The 16,108-nt window shown below is 43.4% G+C and overlaps 2 protein-coding genes across 2 annotated transcripts in view; both read left to right on the forward strand.

Moving 5' to 3' along the window:
• Window positions 1-12,352, forward strand: part of Nup133 (nuclear pore complex protein Nup133) — a 46,035-nt gene extending 33,683 nt beyond the window's left edge. The window contains exons 21-31 of the mRNA XM_084581954.1: window positions 445-567; window positions 1,205-1,409; window positions 2,261-2,394; window positions 3,993-4,032; window positions 5,161-5,339; window positions 6,164-6,239; window positions 7,360-7,421; window positions 7,627-7,683; window positions 9,643-9,782; window positions 11,603-11,688; window positions 12,029-12,352. Coding sequence (XP_084438080.1) covers window positions 445-567; window positions 1,205-1,409; window positions 2,261-2,394; window positions 3,993-4,032; window positions 5,161-5,339; window positions 6,164-6,239; window positions 7,360-7,421; window positions 7,627-7,683; window positions 9,643-9,782; window positions 11,603-11,688; window positions 12,029-12,168 — 1,242 coding nt within the window. The 3' untranslated portion in view covers window positions 12,169-12,352. The remainder of the gene's footprint in view (window positions 1-444; window positions 568-1,204; window positions 1,410-2,260; window positions 2,395-3,992; window positions 4,033-5,160; window positions 5,340-6,163; window positions 6,240-7,359; window positions 7,422-7,626; window positions 7,684-9,642; window positions 9,783-11,602; window positions 11,689-12,028) is intronic.
• Window positions 12,353-12,920: 568 nt separating this feature from the next.
• Sirt6 (sirtuin 6) lies at window positions 12,921-15,398 on the forward strand. The gene has a single exon (XM_084581958.1). It carries the CDS (start codon window positions 14,157-14,159, stop codon window positions 15,177-15,179), a length of 1,023 nt encoding a protein of 340 aa, XP_084438084.1. The 5' UTR covers window positions 12,921-14,156; the 3' UTR covers window positions 15,180-15,398.
• The last annotated feature ends 710 nt before the right edge of the window (window positions 15,399-16,108 follow it).

Raw genomic sequence — 16,108 nt, forward strand, 5'->3', positions numbered from 1 at the left:
GTTTAAACCTGAGTCAGCACTTTCTGATTATACTAGTGGGCTTAAATTCTCATGAATGGCCCCCGAACACTGCGGTGTGATGACAGTCCTTTGGGAACTAGTCTAGTCATGTTTAGCAGTCCCATGTGGGACAACTTCCCTTGCATCACAAGCAAAACACTAAGGCAGCATGCTGGTAGCTTTTGGACAAAAGTCAACATATTGAAATCTTACAACACTGCAATGCATCATGTCTTTTACAGCGTACAATACACCAGCAGCCTCTATATAGGTCCAGTTGTCAGCAGAATAGCCTGCCTAGTGGTTCCATAGTCATTTGCCTAGAGCTTCTAGAATCGACTGGCATTGTGCAAAAATTTTGTCCCCAGTTTGTTTTCTCCATTCAAGCAGATTCGGACTGATTGAAAAAAATCCAAAATGCCTCGTTGATGCTCCCTTTTTCAGAGGGTGTTGCAGGAAGTGTGCCAGTTCAGGGACAAAGAACAGCTCGCTTACGAATCTACCCGGGAGATTTCCCTGGAATTTCGACCCTGGGCGACAGTCCTGTGCAGCGTCATTTGTAAGCAGGTGTGTACGTGTGTGCGGTGTCATGTGCTTGTGACTTTGTATGACAGCTGCATTTCACTGTAATCTCTGTTGCAAGTCATCTGGGATGACATAGGGAGACAGAGAGAGAGAACAAACACAAGTTTACAATATTTTAACTGAAATTGATCTCCGCCAAGGTGGCTTAGTGGTTAGGGCACTCGACTACTGTGCCCAAGGATGCAGGATGCAGGCCGCTTTTCGATGGAGGCGAAAAGCAAGGCACCCTTGTGCTGTAAAATGTCAGTGCATGTGAAAGAACCCTAAGTATTCAATATTTCTGGAGTCTTCTACTATGGAGTCTCTCATAGCCTGAGTCGCTTTGGGTCGTTAAACCCCACAAACCAAACCAACCAAACTGAAATTGAGAAGACAAAATGGACGTAGATGGAATTTATGATGCAAAGGACAGAAGGTTTATGTCAAGGAAGTAGCTTGGAACATGGAGTAGGGGATGGCTGAGAGGTGTGTAGATATGTTAGGGGAGAAAATTTATGGTGATACAATTCCACTGTATACTTGGTGTACAAGTCAACATGGTTGTCATGCTTATGAAATGCTAATTTAATGTGCCAGTTTCCTTTCAGACTTCCACTTGTTTTCATGCTCTCATTTGCAGCATGCCCTGACGGCTACAAACGCAGTTCTGGCGGTGGACGATGCTGGTTCGCGTGGGCTGGTGTATCAGCAGCTCACAGATTTGGCTGACCTGGTCCTCAATGGCCACAAAGTGCAACTGGACTCGCTGGCGCATGACCAGCCTGCCTACGAGGCGCTCGAGCTGCAGTTCCAGCAGGACAGAAAGCATCTTATTGCTCCTCTCAGTGAGTACTTTTCACACTTTTCAACTTATTATCTGTGTTGGCTACAGTGAGTCCTGTTTTTCCCCCAGAAATTCTACATGATGTGTGTCACCCTAGACATTGGATGGAAGAGAGAGGGTTAAAAGTAGAGAAGCAGGAAGCATGGTATTTTTTGTTTTTCCCCCGAGTACACCCGTGCTTATCTTGCTTGGGTATTGAAGAAGGGTTTGTCAGAACGCTATCCATTCTTCAAGTGGGCCATGCTGGTTGTTGTAATCCTAAAACAATCTGCAAATCATTTCAAGGCAGTCATCTGAAATTGAGGTCATTATAAGCCATAACAGTATAACTACGGAAGTTTGTTTTGGCAACAAAAAGAATTAACTGAGCAATGTGTGCATTATCGATGTCTTGGTGTTTGCCTGATGTGACCAAGATGACACAGCTGAATTCTGGCTGTGATGACCACATTTTGAAGGGGGCGATATGTGAAAATGCCTGTGCGATGTTGGGGCACATTAAAGAACTCCAAGTGATTGAAATTAATCTAGAGCTCTCCATTATTTTATTCCTCCTAGCTCACATTCTACACCATATCTACAGTGTTTATTGTCTACTGGAGACACAACAATATTCTCTCCTGGTAACTGTGGGGGGGGGGAAATGCAATCAGAGTTTAGGAGAATTTGTTGCACGCACTGTATTAACTATTGAAAACAGGACCGGCAAGCCACTGCACAACATGAGGGCAGCAACATGCAACATCTTATCGCTCCTCTCTTTGAGGCATGCCGTGAGTGTCTGTTCATCTACAGAAGGGTCATGTATGACACCAGGACACAATATGGGTCTTTGTTTTTTTCCCTTCGCAGTCAAGGCCACCCAGTATGAAAGAGCGGCTGCACTAGCTGAGAAATACTACGATTTTGGGTCCCTGGTGGAGATCTGTGAGCTCACCAAGAACAAGGAGAAGCTGGAGAACTACATGATCCAGTTTGAAGACCAGGTGTGCATACATCAGGAGTACAAACATCTTACCCATTCACAATGGTGTAGCTTATCTGGAACCGTTCTTTTCTTTCAAGTGTCTGATACATGTTGGGCTGTAATTGCCTTTCGAGCCCTGCTTTATGACATTGAAGCACAGTGTGTGGAATGTTTTAATGTAGTGCGCAAATTAATAGCATATGCAAAAAGAAAAACAAAGAAAGCAGCATGCTCAATGTGCGCGCTCCAAATGTTATTTGAGACTGAGCCTTTGTAGGCATCTTACGTGCACATTGCGAAGCTCTGTATGCATTTGATGCATGTGTATATGTTGGCAATGCCCTTTGATGTGAGGACTCCTTGCTGCTTAGTAATTCACTGTTTTTGGCATGCTTTTGGTATGTCCATCAACTGCAGTTGTGCAGCAGTGATGCACTGAGCTTTCTCTTTACCTTCTCTTGCCTGTAACGAGATAAATCTGCAGTGAATTCACTCCATTAATTATTTTGTTTAATGATTCGATCACTTCTAATAAGGTACATTGGTTTGTTGACAGAAACTGTCATTGTTGTAAGCGTCAGATAGTACCAATACAAATTGGAATATCCTCAAGGCTGAATTTGCTGTACATTTATAGATGTGCTGATGTGACATGCAATATGAGGCTCCGCGCTTAATATACATGAGTGTGCACTTTATTTACTGACGTTTACTGTACTGTCATGTATATAGAGTTTGCTGAAAGTAACTAGGCCACGTGGTTTACTTCTCTTTCGTATAGTAGTAAAGCCCTCACGGCTTCCTTGAAGATTGTAAGGTCCTGGGAGGTGGAGACCAACGGTTCTCCTAATGTTAGAGATTCAGAACTTAAGGGTGGCATATTGTTTACATTATATATGCTGAGAAGGAAATCATGCTACCTGGCTGTTTTTGACAGATATGTTACTTAGGAAGGAAAGCGTTTATTGTGGGGCACCAGGCATGTGAATCTCAGTATGGCAGCTGTTACTCAATACTCCAGGCTATTTCAACATCCATTTCAACTCCAGGTCATAATAATTTTCTGTAGAGACACTCCATCAAATCACATTTCTCAGGAAAGCCTTTCCTTTCAAGCCTGGGTAATTTACAGTATTGTCAACAGGCTGGATGCTTTTAATCCAGCTTGCATTTACAATCTGGCATCTTGCAATGACCTGTGTACTGAGTTCTTTGTTCATTTATTTTTTTATGCCCTGTTGCGATGGCTCATTGGTTAGGATGCTTGACTGCTGGTCCCGAGCACGCATGTTCAGTCCCAGCCGCTACTCTGTGTTTGGCCTAGGCTCAAATAAAGGTGCCTGTGTGCTGTGCATATGTCAGTGCATGATAATAAATCCAGGTGGTTGGAACTGCCAGAGCCATCCACCATGCCTTCTCTCTTAGCCGATGTTGCTTTAGGACATTAGATCCCCACTTTTTTTTTTTCTTTTAAAATCATTTTTTATTTGCACTTCTTTATTTCTGCCACTTCCTGAATACTTTATCTTGCATGAAAAAAATAAAATAGAGGATAGATGAAGAAACGCTAATTATATTTCAGGGCCCGACTGAACTTTTTCTGTCACTTCATTACAGGGTTTTCCGGAATTTGTTTTCAAGTGGCAGCTTGACACAGGTGAGCTTTGGTTTCAAACACTATTGTTAAGGGGGACAATAAAAGACACACGAAAGGAAGAAAACGACAGGACAAGCACTCGTCCTGTCATTTTCTTCCTTTCGTATGTCTTTTAGTGCCTTCCTTTTCCCCTGCCAAAAGCCGTGTACCTTCTCGCCCAGATACAAGTATTGTTAAATATTGTTCGAACAATCTGGGTCACTGTAATGCATGACTGTTCATTCATTCCTTATGGTGGAGCTCATTTTCTCACAGTTAAGGTGCAGAGGCAGTTTGCTTGAATTTTGACTGCAGGTGGTACTAAGGAACACTACTGTTTTTTTTTTTCTACACATTGTTTTAGTCTGCTCGTTATGGTTAATTCCATGCCCTTGCTGAAAACAGGTGCTCTATATCTATCTCTTAGTAGCAAGCAACAGAACCTTTGTATCTCTAACACGAGCGTAATGTGTTTTAAGAAAGACCATTCGCATAGAGTTCCTTTAAGAGAAGTGCATTTGGAACAAATTCACCTTGTCTATATATTTTGTTTTCATTGTGCTATTGTGCTGGCATGGCTATGTTCTCTCCTCTTTATTCTTAAGTCACTGCGTCTATGCATATCATTTGATTCCTGTGCTTCTCTAATCTCTGAGTAGTGACTGAGCAAAGTGTGCATTTAGGCCGCTCTATGTATGGAGATGTGCTCTTAGGAATAAAAATATGTGCTTTTCAATACCACTCGAATTGGAAGAATAGTGTTGATGCATAACTGTTCAATGTGCAAAGGGGCATTGGGCATGGATTGAAACATACCTGAATCATGAATCGTGCCACTTGCTCGCTTGCATTTACATAGAAGTGCAAGTTGTGGTAAGATTGTGCAAACTGTTTGCACCAGTGCGTGCGAAACAAACGATTGAATAATGAATTGCTAATAGCCGGGGTTCTTCACATTCTCAGTGTTGGCACATACTGTGATGAGACAGTCAAGTGGTAGTGTTCAGTTCATTTGTAGGAGAGGGAAAAAAAACAAGCAAATGTGTGCATGCAGGCATTGCTAGTGCTGCCACCTAGCCAGTATGTTGCTGTATACTACTGTGCTATCAGTGCTACCACTAGTGTTGCGTCCTTCAATAACTCTCGCAGGGCGACGCGGGGAGCTTCTGGACCAGCCGCCCTCGCAGCACCTCAACCTAGAGCGTTTCCTGGAGGGGCATGACTCTTTGAGTTGGCTGCACGACATTGAGCTGGGCAAGATGAGGAAGGCTGCAGCCACCCTGCATCGCCTGGGCCAGCACGAGGAGAAGCATGTGCTTCGGAAAAAGGTTGGCATGCTTGGCTTCCACGTTGTACAAAAGGCATTGCTCAAGGACAGTTGTGACCTGAACAGTACTTGCCCATGCTCATGAATAAGCGGCCTCATTTTGGAGGTCATTCACCTTATTTGCTGTGACCACCATTTCAATGTTACCAAAGTGCAGAAGTGGCCATGTGATGTTGAAATTAATCCAGAGCCATTCAGTGAGGCATCTCTCGTGGCCCCTATGCAGCTCTGGGACATTAACCCCACATGCTGTATTGTACTATACCATACCATACAATACCAATATTTTATATGAAGGCCCTGCCATGGTGGCTTAGTAATTGAGGCACTTGACTACTGAACCAAGAAGTCCAAGTTCAAGCCCGGCCACATTTCAATTTATTAGCTTTTGGATTTTAAACCCCTTAAGAAAATAATCATACAATGAAGTTTCAATGTGTTTTAGAGAACCACAGATGGTCAAAGTTGTTCAGAATCCCTCCATTATAGTAGTCGCCTCCTGGGCAACGCCATACTTTTACCACACAAAATTCCATTAACCACTTATGTTTTCCTCTGAGTTGATGGATTTCTAGCCGGACTGTTATGCTGCTGTGCCTGTTAGATTGATGTTACCCTCCTTCTGTAGGCGGTAGCAATAAATGCCCCCACTTTGCCCATTCACCAAAAATCCGGCGTTGGCGTTGTAAGCGAAAAATCATAAGCGTGGCGCTGGTAGGCAGTAGCTGGCTGCTGACGTGGCCGACTGTTAACTGGACATAGGGTTGCCTGGCATTATATATATATATTAGCTATTCAAAGTTCTCTCTCTCTCTCTCTTTTTAGTACGCACTAAGCCTGAGCAAGTTGGCAGCACTTGCCAGTGATGACCCACCAGAGCTTTACGCTGACCTCATCAACGGTGAGTGGAAACTTATGTTTAAGAGAGAGAAAAAACATTTTACTGTATGTAGCATGCTGTAGGTGTGTGTCACTATACTGAGGACCTGAGCAACTAATATGCATCAGCACCATTTGAGCGCTGTGAAGGAGGTGGTCAGACGTAACGAGCAGGTGAAAACGGTGCAGCTGACATGGACAAATGAAATGCCTTGGTGGCTTCATGAAGCACAAAAGAAAATCAGTGAATGTGCGGGTCTCGTTCCAGCAGAGAATGTGCATGAAGTGGAGAAACTTGACAGCTTTGTCGCAGTGCGAGTGGAAAGCATGCCAGTTTGCAGAGCATGCAGATTTTTTTACTTCTGTCGTGAGCTCCTATGGGAGGGGCGCGCTGTGGGCAGTGCATCGTGGGTGTGATGTTTGGTCGATAGGATAACGGCGTGGGTGGCGGAGTATGTATCTCGGCTGGCCTGTATAGATTGATGTCTGGTTTCTTACGTGAGACAGTGTCTTTTGGTTGACTCAGAGAAGTCATCAGTGGTACGAGCGAAGTGTAGAGGTCATGGGACAGAACACTGCATTTCTTGGATCGATACAGTTCAATCGCAAAGGCATGGCTGCAGTTCAGAGTGTGACACCAAAAATGTGCTGCACTTGACAAAGAAATACCAGGGAGGATGAACAGAGTTGAAAACGTTCAAAAATCAGAAGTAGTGGTTCGCCTAGGAAATTTACCAAAAGGTGCAACCACATGGGTGACATGAGACAGGAACTACATACAGTCACTGGAAGCCTTTCTCCGATAAATTGAAATTTGGTGCTGTTGGGGGCCGTGATGGTGAAAGTGTTTTTTTATGTTGCCCTGCTGTAGAAACTGGAGTTTTTCAAGATGCAATTCTTATAATGGACATATACGTTATATGTGTGTACCTTTCTTTTTTTTATATGGCTGGTGGCAGTTAATAGACAGCTGTGCTTTGTACTAGCCGCATCGTATTTTTTTTAATGAGAAAAGGTAAAGCAGGGATGAAGTTCAACTTTGTTTTAAATTTCTTATTCATCGAATTACTTTGTGTTGTATTTTGTTTAAGTTCTTAGGCTGCAAAGTCCAATTGTTATAAATTATTTTCTTTTTCCTACAGACATCAACAGGCAACAAGCACTGATCACTTATCAAGAGTCGCTTCCATCAGAAGTTAAAGAGGTGAGGCCTGGTCCTTGTGTTCATTAAGCCCTGAACTATTTTTTTTTTTTTTCCATTTTGTCACCCATTGTGATCTTAGTATTTTCCTTTTCTTTCATTTCTGCACCTTTTGTACTGATATAAAGCAAGACTTGCATTGTTAAGGTTTTATTTGCCCACTCTGTATCTTGTGACTTTGTTCAGAATGCATTTGCAACATGTGCAGGCATACTGCTTGGACCCAAGGTACATGAAAGTGCTTGGCCCGGAAGAATTAATAGAAGTGAGTAGTTTCACATTGGTTGTTTCCCACTCAAATCATTCTGTTTTGAGACCGATTTCATTGGAGCTTTGCATCTTGCCAGTTCCAATCAGCTGAATTGGAATGAATGGTACTTATCAATTTCGTGCCCAAAAGTTCAGTGTTGCCAGTTGCCGCTAGCCTATCTGCTGCTTTACAGCCCCGGGCCTACTTTATAATTCTTTCTTATCACGCCAACATGTATTGATTTCTAGTAATTGACATATTTGAAGCGCAATTTTAGTGCTACCAGGGTTGTTACTAGTATTCCTGTATATGCTTGACAGGGAGCAGACTTGCACGAAGGTCTGCCATTATGTGCCAAGCTCTGTGGAAAAGCCGCTCCTCGTGTGCCAATAGCCTCCATTAAACTACTAGTGGTGTTTAGTGCTTTTGTTTCCTCATAGTCCACGAGTTACGACTGTTCAGAAACAACATATTTTTTTTGTTTAAATTCATGGCCACTGCTCTAGAAGCACAGCACTCCTACAAAGAAAAACTACACTGAAAGTTTTGCTCGCAGTATCCTGCGAATTTCCACTACAGCCAGTTACAAGGCGTCGGCTTTTACAGTGAGTCTCGGTACCATCGTCGCCTCCTGTAAATTTCCTACATGCGCAGTTGAGTGCATGGTACCTTGGTAATGGCACCACGGTACACAAAATGCTACATTCACACAGTGGCAGTGCCAGTACCGGAGAGCACGGGCAGATGGCACCAGGTGCCCAGGAGTAGCGAAGTTATGCGATGCCTCAGGGAGATCTGCACTACGAAGCAGCAGCACCGCATCGAACTGGAACTTTTGATGAGTGGCATGGGGAGAACAGACACTCAACTCCACTCTTTGCGGAAGCATATACAGGAATACTACCTAGTTGTTACAAGCTTGATGTGCCATCTAATGGGTTCTTTAGATACTACATTTTCATTTCCTACATAGGTCTTACTTCTCCCATGAGGAAGCAGTTTTTGAAAGGCCTGTGAAGTTGAGTCTCTGGCATAGTATGCTCGAAGATTGGTGTCAACCTTTCTGATGGCACACACCTGGCAGTGTCATGTTTCAGGCTATCTGGAGCAGATTTTTCTTTTACTGCATCAAGCAGCAGTGTCTCTTGCGGTTGCATTGGAATTTTTTTTTCCTTTTTTTTTTTTTTTTTTTTTTTTTTTTTTTTTTTTTTTCTGATTATGAAACTACACAATCTCAGCCTAGAACATTGGCAGCCATCTGCCTGAAGTTACTTTTTTTTTTTTTTTTTTTTTTCATGTTAGTAGAGGATAAAGATGTTACGGTGGATTTTTTATTTCGACAACCTTTTCTGGCTGCTTCAAATTGTGTTTGTATTTAAAACTGGCAACATTGGAAAGTACATTAATCGAGGAATATTTTAATATACCTCATTGTACTTTGAAAATCATTTTGCTCGAAATCAAGAACACTCTGAAAAGTCTCTCTTCATGTAGTGCCAGAAAAACGTTTGTAGAAGAAAGTATCTGACGTGTATAGTTTCAAAGGTTTGATAGCTTCTAAACAGTTTTGAAACATTTTGCACATTCTAAATTTAAAATATTTTTCCTTAGAGAGGTTATCTTGATAATATCCAGTTTTCCTTCCAACAATCAACTTTTGTTTTGTATGGCAATTTTTATTTTTATTTTTTTGCCAAAATTCACAGCGAATATTTGCATAAAAAAGTCTTCTGAAAGCGCATTCTGTTGTCACCTTTGCATGCACTTTATGACATTTTTTTTTTACCCTGAACACATTTTGCAAAAAAAAACTTTTGTCTAAGACCTATGAAAAACATTTATTCTGCAGTAAGGAAAAGGTTAACGCTCCAGTGTAATGGAGAAGGATTATTTGTGTTTTGGTGAAAACTGCACTTGACACATCTGCGGTTGCGTACTGCTTGTGAAGTGCACTGGCAATTTTTGTGCACGCAGATGTACATCAGCGAAAACAATGTGAATGCCGATGAGTACGACTTTACCAAGGCCCTTGAGCTGGTGGACTTTGTCGAGGACCTGACGAGCGCCAAAGTGCTCCGCATGCATATCTGGTGTGCGGCCATCCTCAGAAATCAGTAAGCCGAGCAGAAGCGTTCCTCAACTTTGGCGCAGGAGACCTAGTGATTTAATAGTATCGTGAAATGGCTCTTTTCACTCCTTATCTGGTGTTCTCTGCATGCGACTCTTTCAACTTTGCAGCAAGTCTCGCCTGGCCTGTGTAAATACTCATGTTGTTGTAGATCATGATATAAAACAAGTTTGACAAGATTTGCATACAAAGGAAGCAAACAGCCAGGCACCAAGGCAAGCGTAGGGGATTGTCTTCTTTTTGTTGTTGTTTATCAGTGTGAAATATTGATGTAATCATGGGGGTGATTGGTGACATGAACTAATGTGAAAACAATGAGCGGTAACAAATATTCAAATTTGTGCAAATTACTTTTCTATTCAGCCTAATAGGGATTGGCATGGCATTTTATTTTTTTTTATCTTTGAATATTCTTGTACATCTACTACTTTTTGTGCTTATACATTCAGGCTTTACTTTTGCTGTACTGTATTTATTTTAGCCATGTTAAGCAAAAGGAGTTATTTAATAACTTTGTTTTGTGTTGTTACAGAGGTTTGTACACCTTTGCTCTTGTGGGTTTCAGTTACCTAGCCCTTGACTGCAGCAAAGTTTACCATCTGGTCTTTTTCAAGACCGATTTTTCTTTGCTGCAAATTAAGAAAAAAGAAAAAAAGAAGAAAGTTAAGAATAAGAAAAAAAATGCTCTCTTGGACGCCTAGTAATTAAGTGACAGTTCCCCTCCTATGCACAGTAGTAGTTTCAGTCAACGTCAGCCATCAGCCCATGTCAGATGGAGTGCAAGTGGAAGGCAGAGGAGGTAATGCAAGGAGCTGAGTAGAGGGCGCTTTTTTATATACATATGGCGAAATAATAAGGTCAAATAGGTGTGGCATGAACACAAACCCTTCTGCTTTGCGTCGCATACAGATGCAGCTTGCCAAAATTTTCATTTCTCCTTCCAGTAGTCTGTGAATATAAACATATTAGGGATAGGTTGTTGCAACGCTGAAAGGAAATTTTGTTATGCTGCATCCATATGCGACACAGCACGGTACTATTTTGCGTCAATGGTGTGTTTGCTTGACCTATCTAAGACCATGCAGTGTCCATTCCTGACAACTTGTCATATCTCGAGTCTTACAACCTGAATCCATGGCCCGGCATTGTCAACCAGGCAAGGTGCAGTGACGTCACAGGAGGAGCGCAGTAGCATTCCATTTCCAGTGGAAGTTGGCTGAGGCCAAACACTAGACGTGTACAATTATCTCAATGCGCAGGTGCTCGAGCTTCAACCTGCCCATAAAAGGCTGCGAGGTCCTCGAGTATAAGCTGGCCAAACAGAGCGCTTCCATAAAAGAATCCAAGATCATCAAGTTGTGGCCTTTGGATATATATATAAGCATATTTGTGGTTTATGCAGAAGCATAAATCACAAACCATTGATTGTAGCGGCACTAGGGGAAACCGGCTTAAGAAAAAAAAAATGGGTGCAAATGTAACAGGTACACAGAAAAAGGAAGGTATTATGTTTCTGCCCACCTTCCCTCCAGCTAGCCCAGCTTTATATCTCATTGAAATGAGCTAGCTCTCATCATTCCCATTACAACTGTTATGCGATCTTTGATCTTTTCTTCTTCTTTTTTTTTATCATTACATTAAGGTTGGAAGTTGGCATATGTTTTGTTGCTTCCCTGACCCCTTTGCCTTTCACACTGCTGAATTTAATCAAAGTGTTTCTTATGTTTAAAGTGCACTGTCAGGAAACTCTGTACTTGTTTTTATGTTTAGTAGTTTTATATTCATTCCTGCATTTTTATATTTTAGATGGGAAGATTTGGAGACTGATGATCCTGTGAGTGTCATGAAGGATCTGCTTTTCTTCAAAATAGCAGATCTGGGCTTTTCTCAAGGTATGTTTCTTGTCGGCTACCTGCAAGCTCTGAAAGTTGAATTGTGTGTATGTGTACACATGCATGCGAGGGAGCAGTAAAAAATGGCTCTTATTTCAGACAGATTAGGTACGCTAGCACTTAGCAGTGAATTCTGGATGAGACTTGATTAATTGTCAAGAATTCGCAGTGTAGATAGCTGTCAACACATTTTTCTGCACCCTTTTAGCATCAACTTCACAACTTTGCTATTTGGTGTAATGCAGGGCATCCACAGCAGCAGGTCATTTTGACTAGCATTTCTCACTGCCCTGCTTTTTTCCCTCCCACTCTTTTTCCATCTGCCTCTTGTCCAACAAAGGTCGGGACTTGGCTGAGTATCTGCCATCCTTGGAAGAGTTGTGCGACATGCCAGACCTCCAGGACCTGGGCAGCAACCCCAATTTTTCCTTCATATTGGCTGCTGGCTACGAGTACATGCACAGAGTGGCTGTCATGTAGACCTCCTCGTATCAGACATGGGACCCCGAGGACTGTTCAGTGTAGAAAGCACATCTCTCATGCCAAACTCGTCTTTAATGCCTTTTCATTGCTAGTTGTGCCACCTTGTATATTATTATTTTACAATCTTCAATACCGTGTTATATGTTTGGCGCAATAAAAATTGTTTGTCTTACAAGCCTTACATTGAGCTAAATTCTGAAAATGGTTTGCTTAAATTCTTGATTGCATGAATCCAATGAAAAGAGAAGAAAATGAATAATGGGGTTGCACATTTCCTGAATAGCTTTATGGTGTAAAGTGTATTTTTGTAGCCCCCCCCCCCTACACACACACACACACACACACACACACACACACACACACACACGCGCGCACACACACACACGCGCACACACACACACACGCACACACACGCGCACACACACACACACACGCACACACACACACGTTTGTGTGTGTCATTGCTTGGCACTAACCATTTCACCAGAACTTAAAAAAAAAAAAAAAAAAAGCTGTGATGCTGTGATCTTTCTCGATGTCTGGTGGACAGTGGGCGCCTAGTAAGGGTGTACAAATACTTGGAAATTTCAGGTAAAGAGTCTAATATTCATGTATTTGGTTATCCGAACAAATCAAAATTTTATTTTGGAAATTATTCAAGCTGAATTGAGTGTGTTTTGGCCTTGTTGAATACTTCTCGAGTAATTGGCACAAGGTTGGAACAAAGCTTGCTGCAGTATACATATATATCTTCTTTTTGGCACCTGCTCAAAAAACTACCCACACCGGCACTGAAGGGTTCAGTGCTGCTGCTTGGTTCATTCGTGTGGTAACGTTCATACTGAACATATCTAAGACTGGATGATGTGGCAAAAAGACTTAGTCAAGTTTTGCAGCCTTGTCTTGATGTCCGGTCTTGAAGGATACGGTCATACCTGCTATTGCTGATCTGTTGCCTTAGGGTGTGGGTCATTTGTTCTCTTTCACCATCGATAAGAAAAGGTATTAGACTGAATAATTCACTAGTATTCAATCCAGTGCTGCGATTATTCTATTCGTATCCAATTTGGTAGAGAAGCAATGCTATTCGTATTGGATTCAGTAGCAGAGGTACACTATATTTGATTCAGTCTCAAAAAAAAGTACTATTTGCACACCCTTATCATTTAGTGAACGATGCTTTGATTTATGAACGAAGGCATGGTGATGCTTAGATTTATCTCCATCTAATTCGTCTTTATATAATATCTAGCACTTGAGCGGATACGGTAAACTAGCGTGACACCTCACTGGGATACTGTGCTGTTAAAATTACATTTTTGCTTAATTTCCTTTTAAATTTATAAGTATTTTGCAGGTAGGCAAGAACTGATACACTAGATGTGCACGAACCGAATGAATTTACCTGAAGCTGTCATAATAGACAAATTTAGCATACCGCGTTACCGTCTGCTTTACCGGAATACCGTGAGCAAGTTCGCCGCCAGTGCAGACGCGTATGGTCCTGTCGCATAGCAGCTCGCCTTGAACATGCCTTGAGTGTCCGCCAGCTAAGCGCGTGCCGGTGGGAGGGCTCACGGTTCCCTGGCTCTGCGGTAACACAGTATGCTAAAGGTGTGTAATGACTGCTCATGTGCACATGATAAACACGAAAGAGCATTTTTAAAAAAAAATAAAATTTCTTTGCTACCGAAGCCCAGTACCCTCAACGCGAGCACCCACGTAACCGAAAGCGAAACCTTATCGTTGAAAATGAGGAAAGGTTTGGGCTGCATAACCCTTGCACTACTTAAATCTGATTGCAGCTGATCGCTTGGTATACTTTATTTTGTCGGAAGTATTTGGCTTCCTACTGTTTCGGACCAGAAATGCGAGAAACTGATATTTTCATCAGCCTTGCTCCGCGAGCCGCCTCATCGTATCCCATGAAAACAGCGATACCGATGAAAGCTTAATTGGACAGCAAGTTGCATCAAAAGTTCGCCATGTCTTGCGACTATGCGAGTGGGTTATCCGAGTACGCCGACAAGGGCATCTGCGGCCAGGCGGAGCAGTTCGACGAAGCATCGCTGCTCGAGGACAAGATCGCGCGGCTGGCCGACTGGATGCTCGCCTCCAAACACATCGTTGTCATCACCGGTGCCGGCATCAGCACCTCGGCGGGTATCCCCGACTTCCGAGGTCCTCGGGGCGTCTGGACTCTGGAACAACAGGGTGAGAAACCGCAAATCAACATCTCGTTCGACGACGCAGTGCCGACGCCCACGCACATGGCCCTAGTCGCACTGGCGCGATGCTCGAAACTCAAGTTCCTCGTCAGCCAGAACGTGGACGGCCTGCACCTGAAATCAGGCTTTCCGCTGGAGATCCTCGCGGACCTCCACGGCAGTATGTTCGTGGATCGTTGCAACCAATGCAGCCGACAGTTCGTGAGGAGCACCGCGACCAAGTCGGTCGGCCAGAAACCGACGGGCGAACCGTGCCCTATGCCCAAGAAGAACGGCAGGCTGTGTCGCGGCCACCTTCACGACTCCATCCTTGACTGGGAGCACGAGTTGCCAGAGGACGGCATCGAAGCTGCCGACCAGCACTGCCGAGCCGCCGACCTCATCTTGTGCCTCGGCTCAACGCTGCAGATCATTCCTTGCGGGTCGCTGCCCCTGCTCGCCAAGAAGACGGGAGGCAAGATCGTCATTTGCAACCTGCAGCCGACCAAGATAGACAAGTCAGCTAATTTGATCCTGCGCGCTTACGTCGATGACGTCATGGATAAATTGATGAAGCGATTGGGCATCCCGATACCAGCCTACTCGGCTGCCTGCGACCCTACCAAGGCAAAACGCGAGATCCCCATGGAATATCCGAAGCTTAGACTACCAGACACCAAGGCGACAAGGAAGAGCAAGAAGAAGCCCATAAAGAGGGAAGGAACGTCTCCCGACGAAACCGGTGTGCGTAAAGCAGTCAAGAAAGAGCGCCGTTCATCATCCGCCGACGCGACTGGTTGATGGATCCGATCCTAGGGACATCGCCTTCTGGTAGCCCAACAACCTCAATCATCCATTTCTCGTGGTCGTGATTGTGATACGGACTTGTGTTTGAGCCCACCTTTTATCTCTCCCACCTGTTTGTGGTGCTTCGGACGGCGGTATCGTTTGTGACATATGCACTGGTGTTATTTGTTGTACTCCACCACCAACTCGCTACTTACACCACATCATAACCAACCCATGTCATCACATATTACTGCATTTAACACAGAAAGCTTTGCCGCACAAAATGTATGACCTGTGCTGCTTGCAAGGCCAACATACTGTTCAAACCATTCTTCCAGTATTCACGAGTGGACAGTGTTTAATTTTACCACTGTAATACCCCTGTCACACGGACAGTTTCGATCCTCATTGAACTCGATCTGCATTCAAATCAATGCAGATCGAGGTTGTCACACGGCAACTTTCAAGTACAATCGAGCTCGAGCCTATTTGACTTCAAGCTGCTTCCTCAATCGATCTTGAGATTTCAAGCACACTCTAAAGCGGTCGTCGAGACCTGCGTAGCGCACACGAGGAAAATTTCTCAATGCTCATTGAAAACGCTGTGTAGCATGGATACTTCAATCCTTCTTGAAAACCTCAATGCAGATCGAGTTCAATGAGGATCGAAAATGACCGTGTGACAGAGGTATAAAATTCCCCTGAAATACCCTTTGGTATTTAAGAATCCCTTGGAACCAGTGGGCTTCTTAATGATGATAATGCCCCAAAGTAATTTTCCTTAATGGCAAATAAGAACAGAAACTTTACACATGTACTACCAGGCTTTTGACCCATCTACTTCCTTTTTCCTTTGGCTTAGACCTTTGGCAGGGCTGCCCCACCTCTCACAGTTGACTGAGTAGTAAAGGCGCAAGCAAGCTGGGCCAAGAAAATGTGTG

This window comes from Amblyomma maculatum, chromosome 10, assembly GCF_055883805.1.
Source record: "Amblyomma maculatum isolate TAMU_Amacu chromosome 10, ASM5588380v1, whole genome shotgun sequence".
NCBI lineage: Eukaryota > Metazoa > Arthropoda > Arachnida > Ixodida > Ixodidae > Amblyomma > Amblyomma maculatum.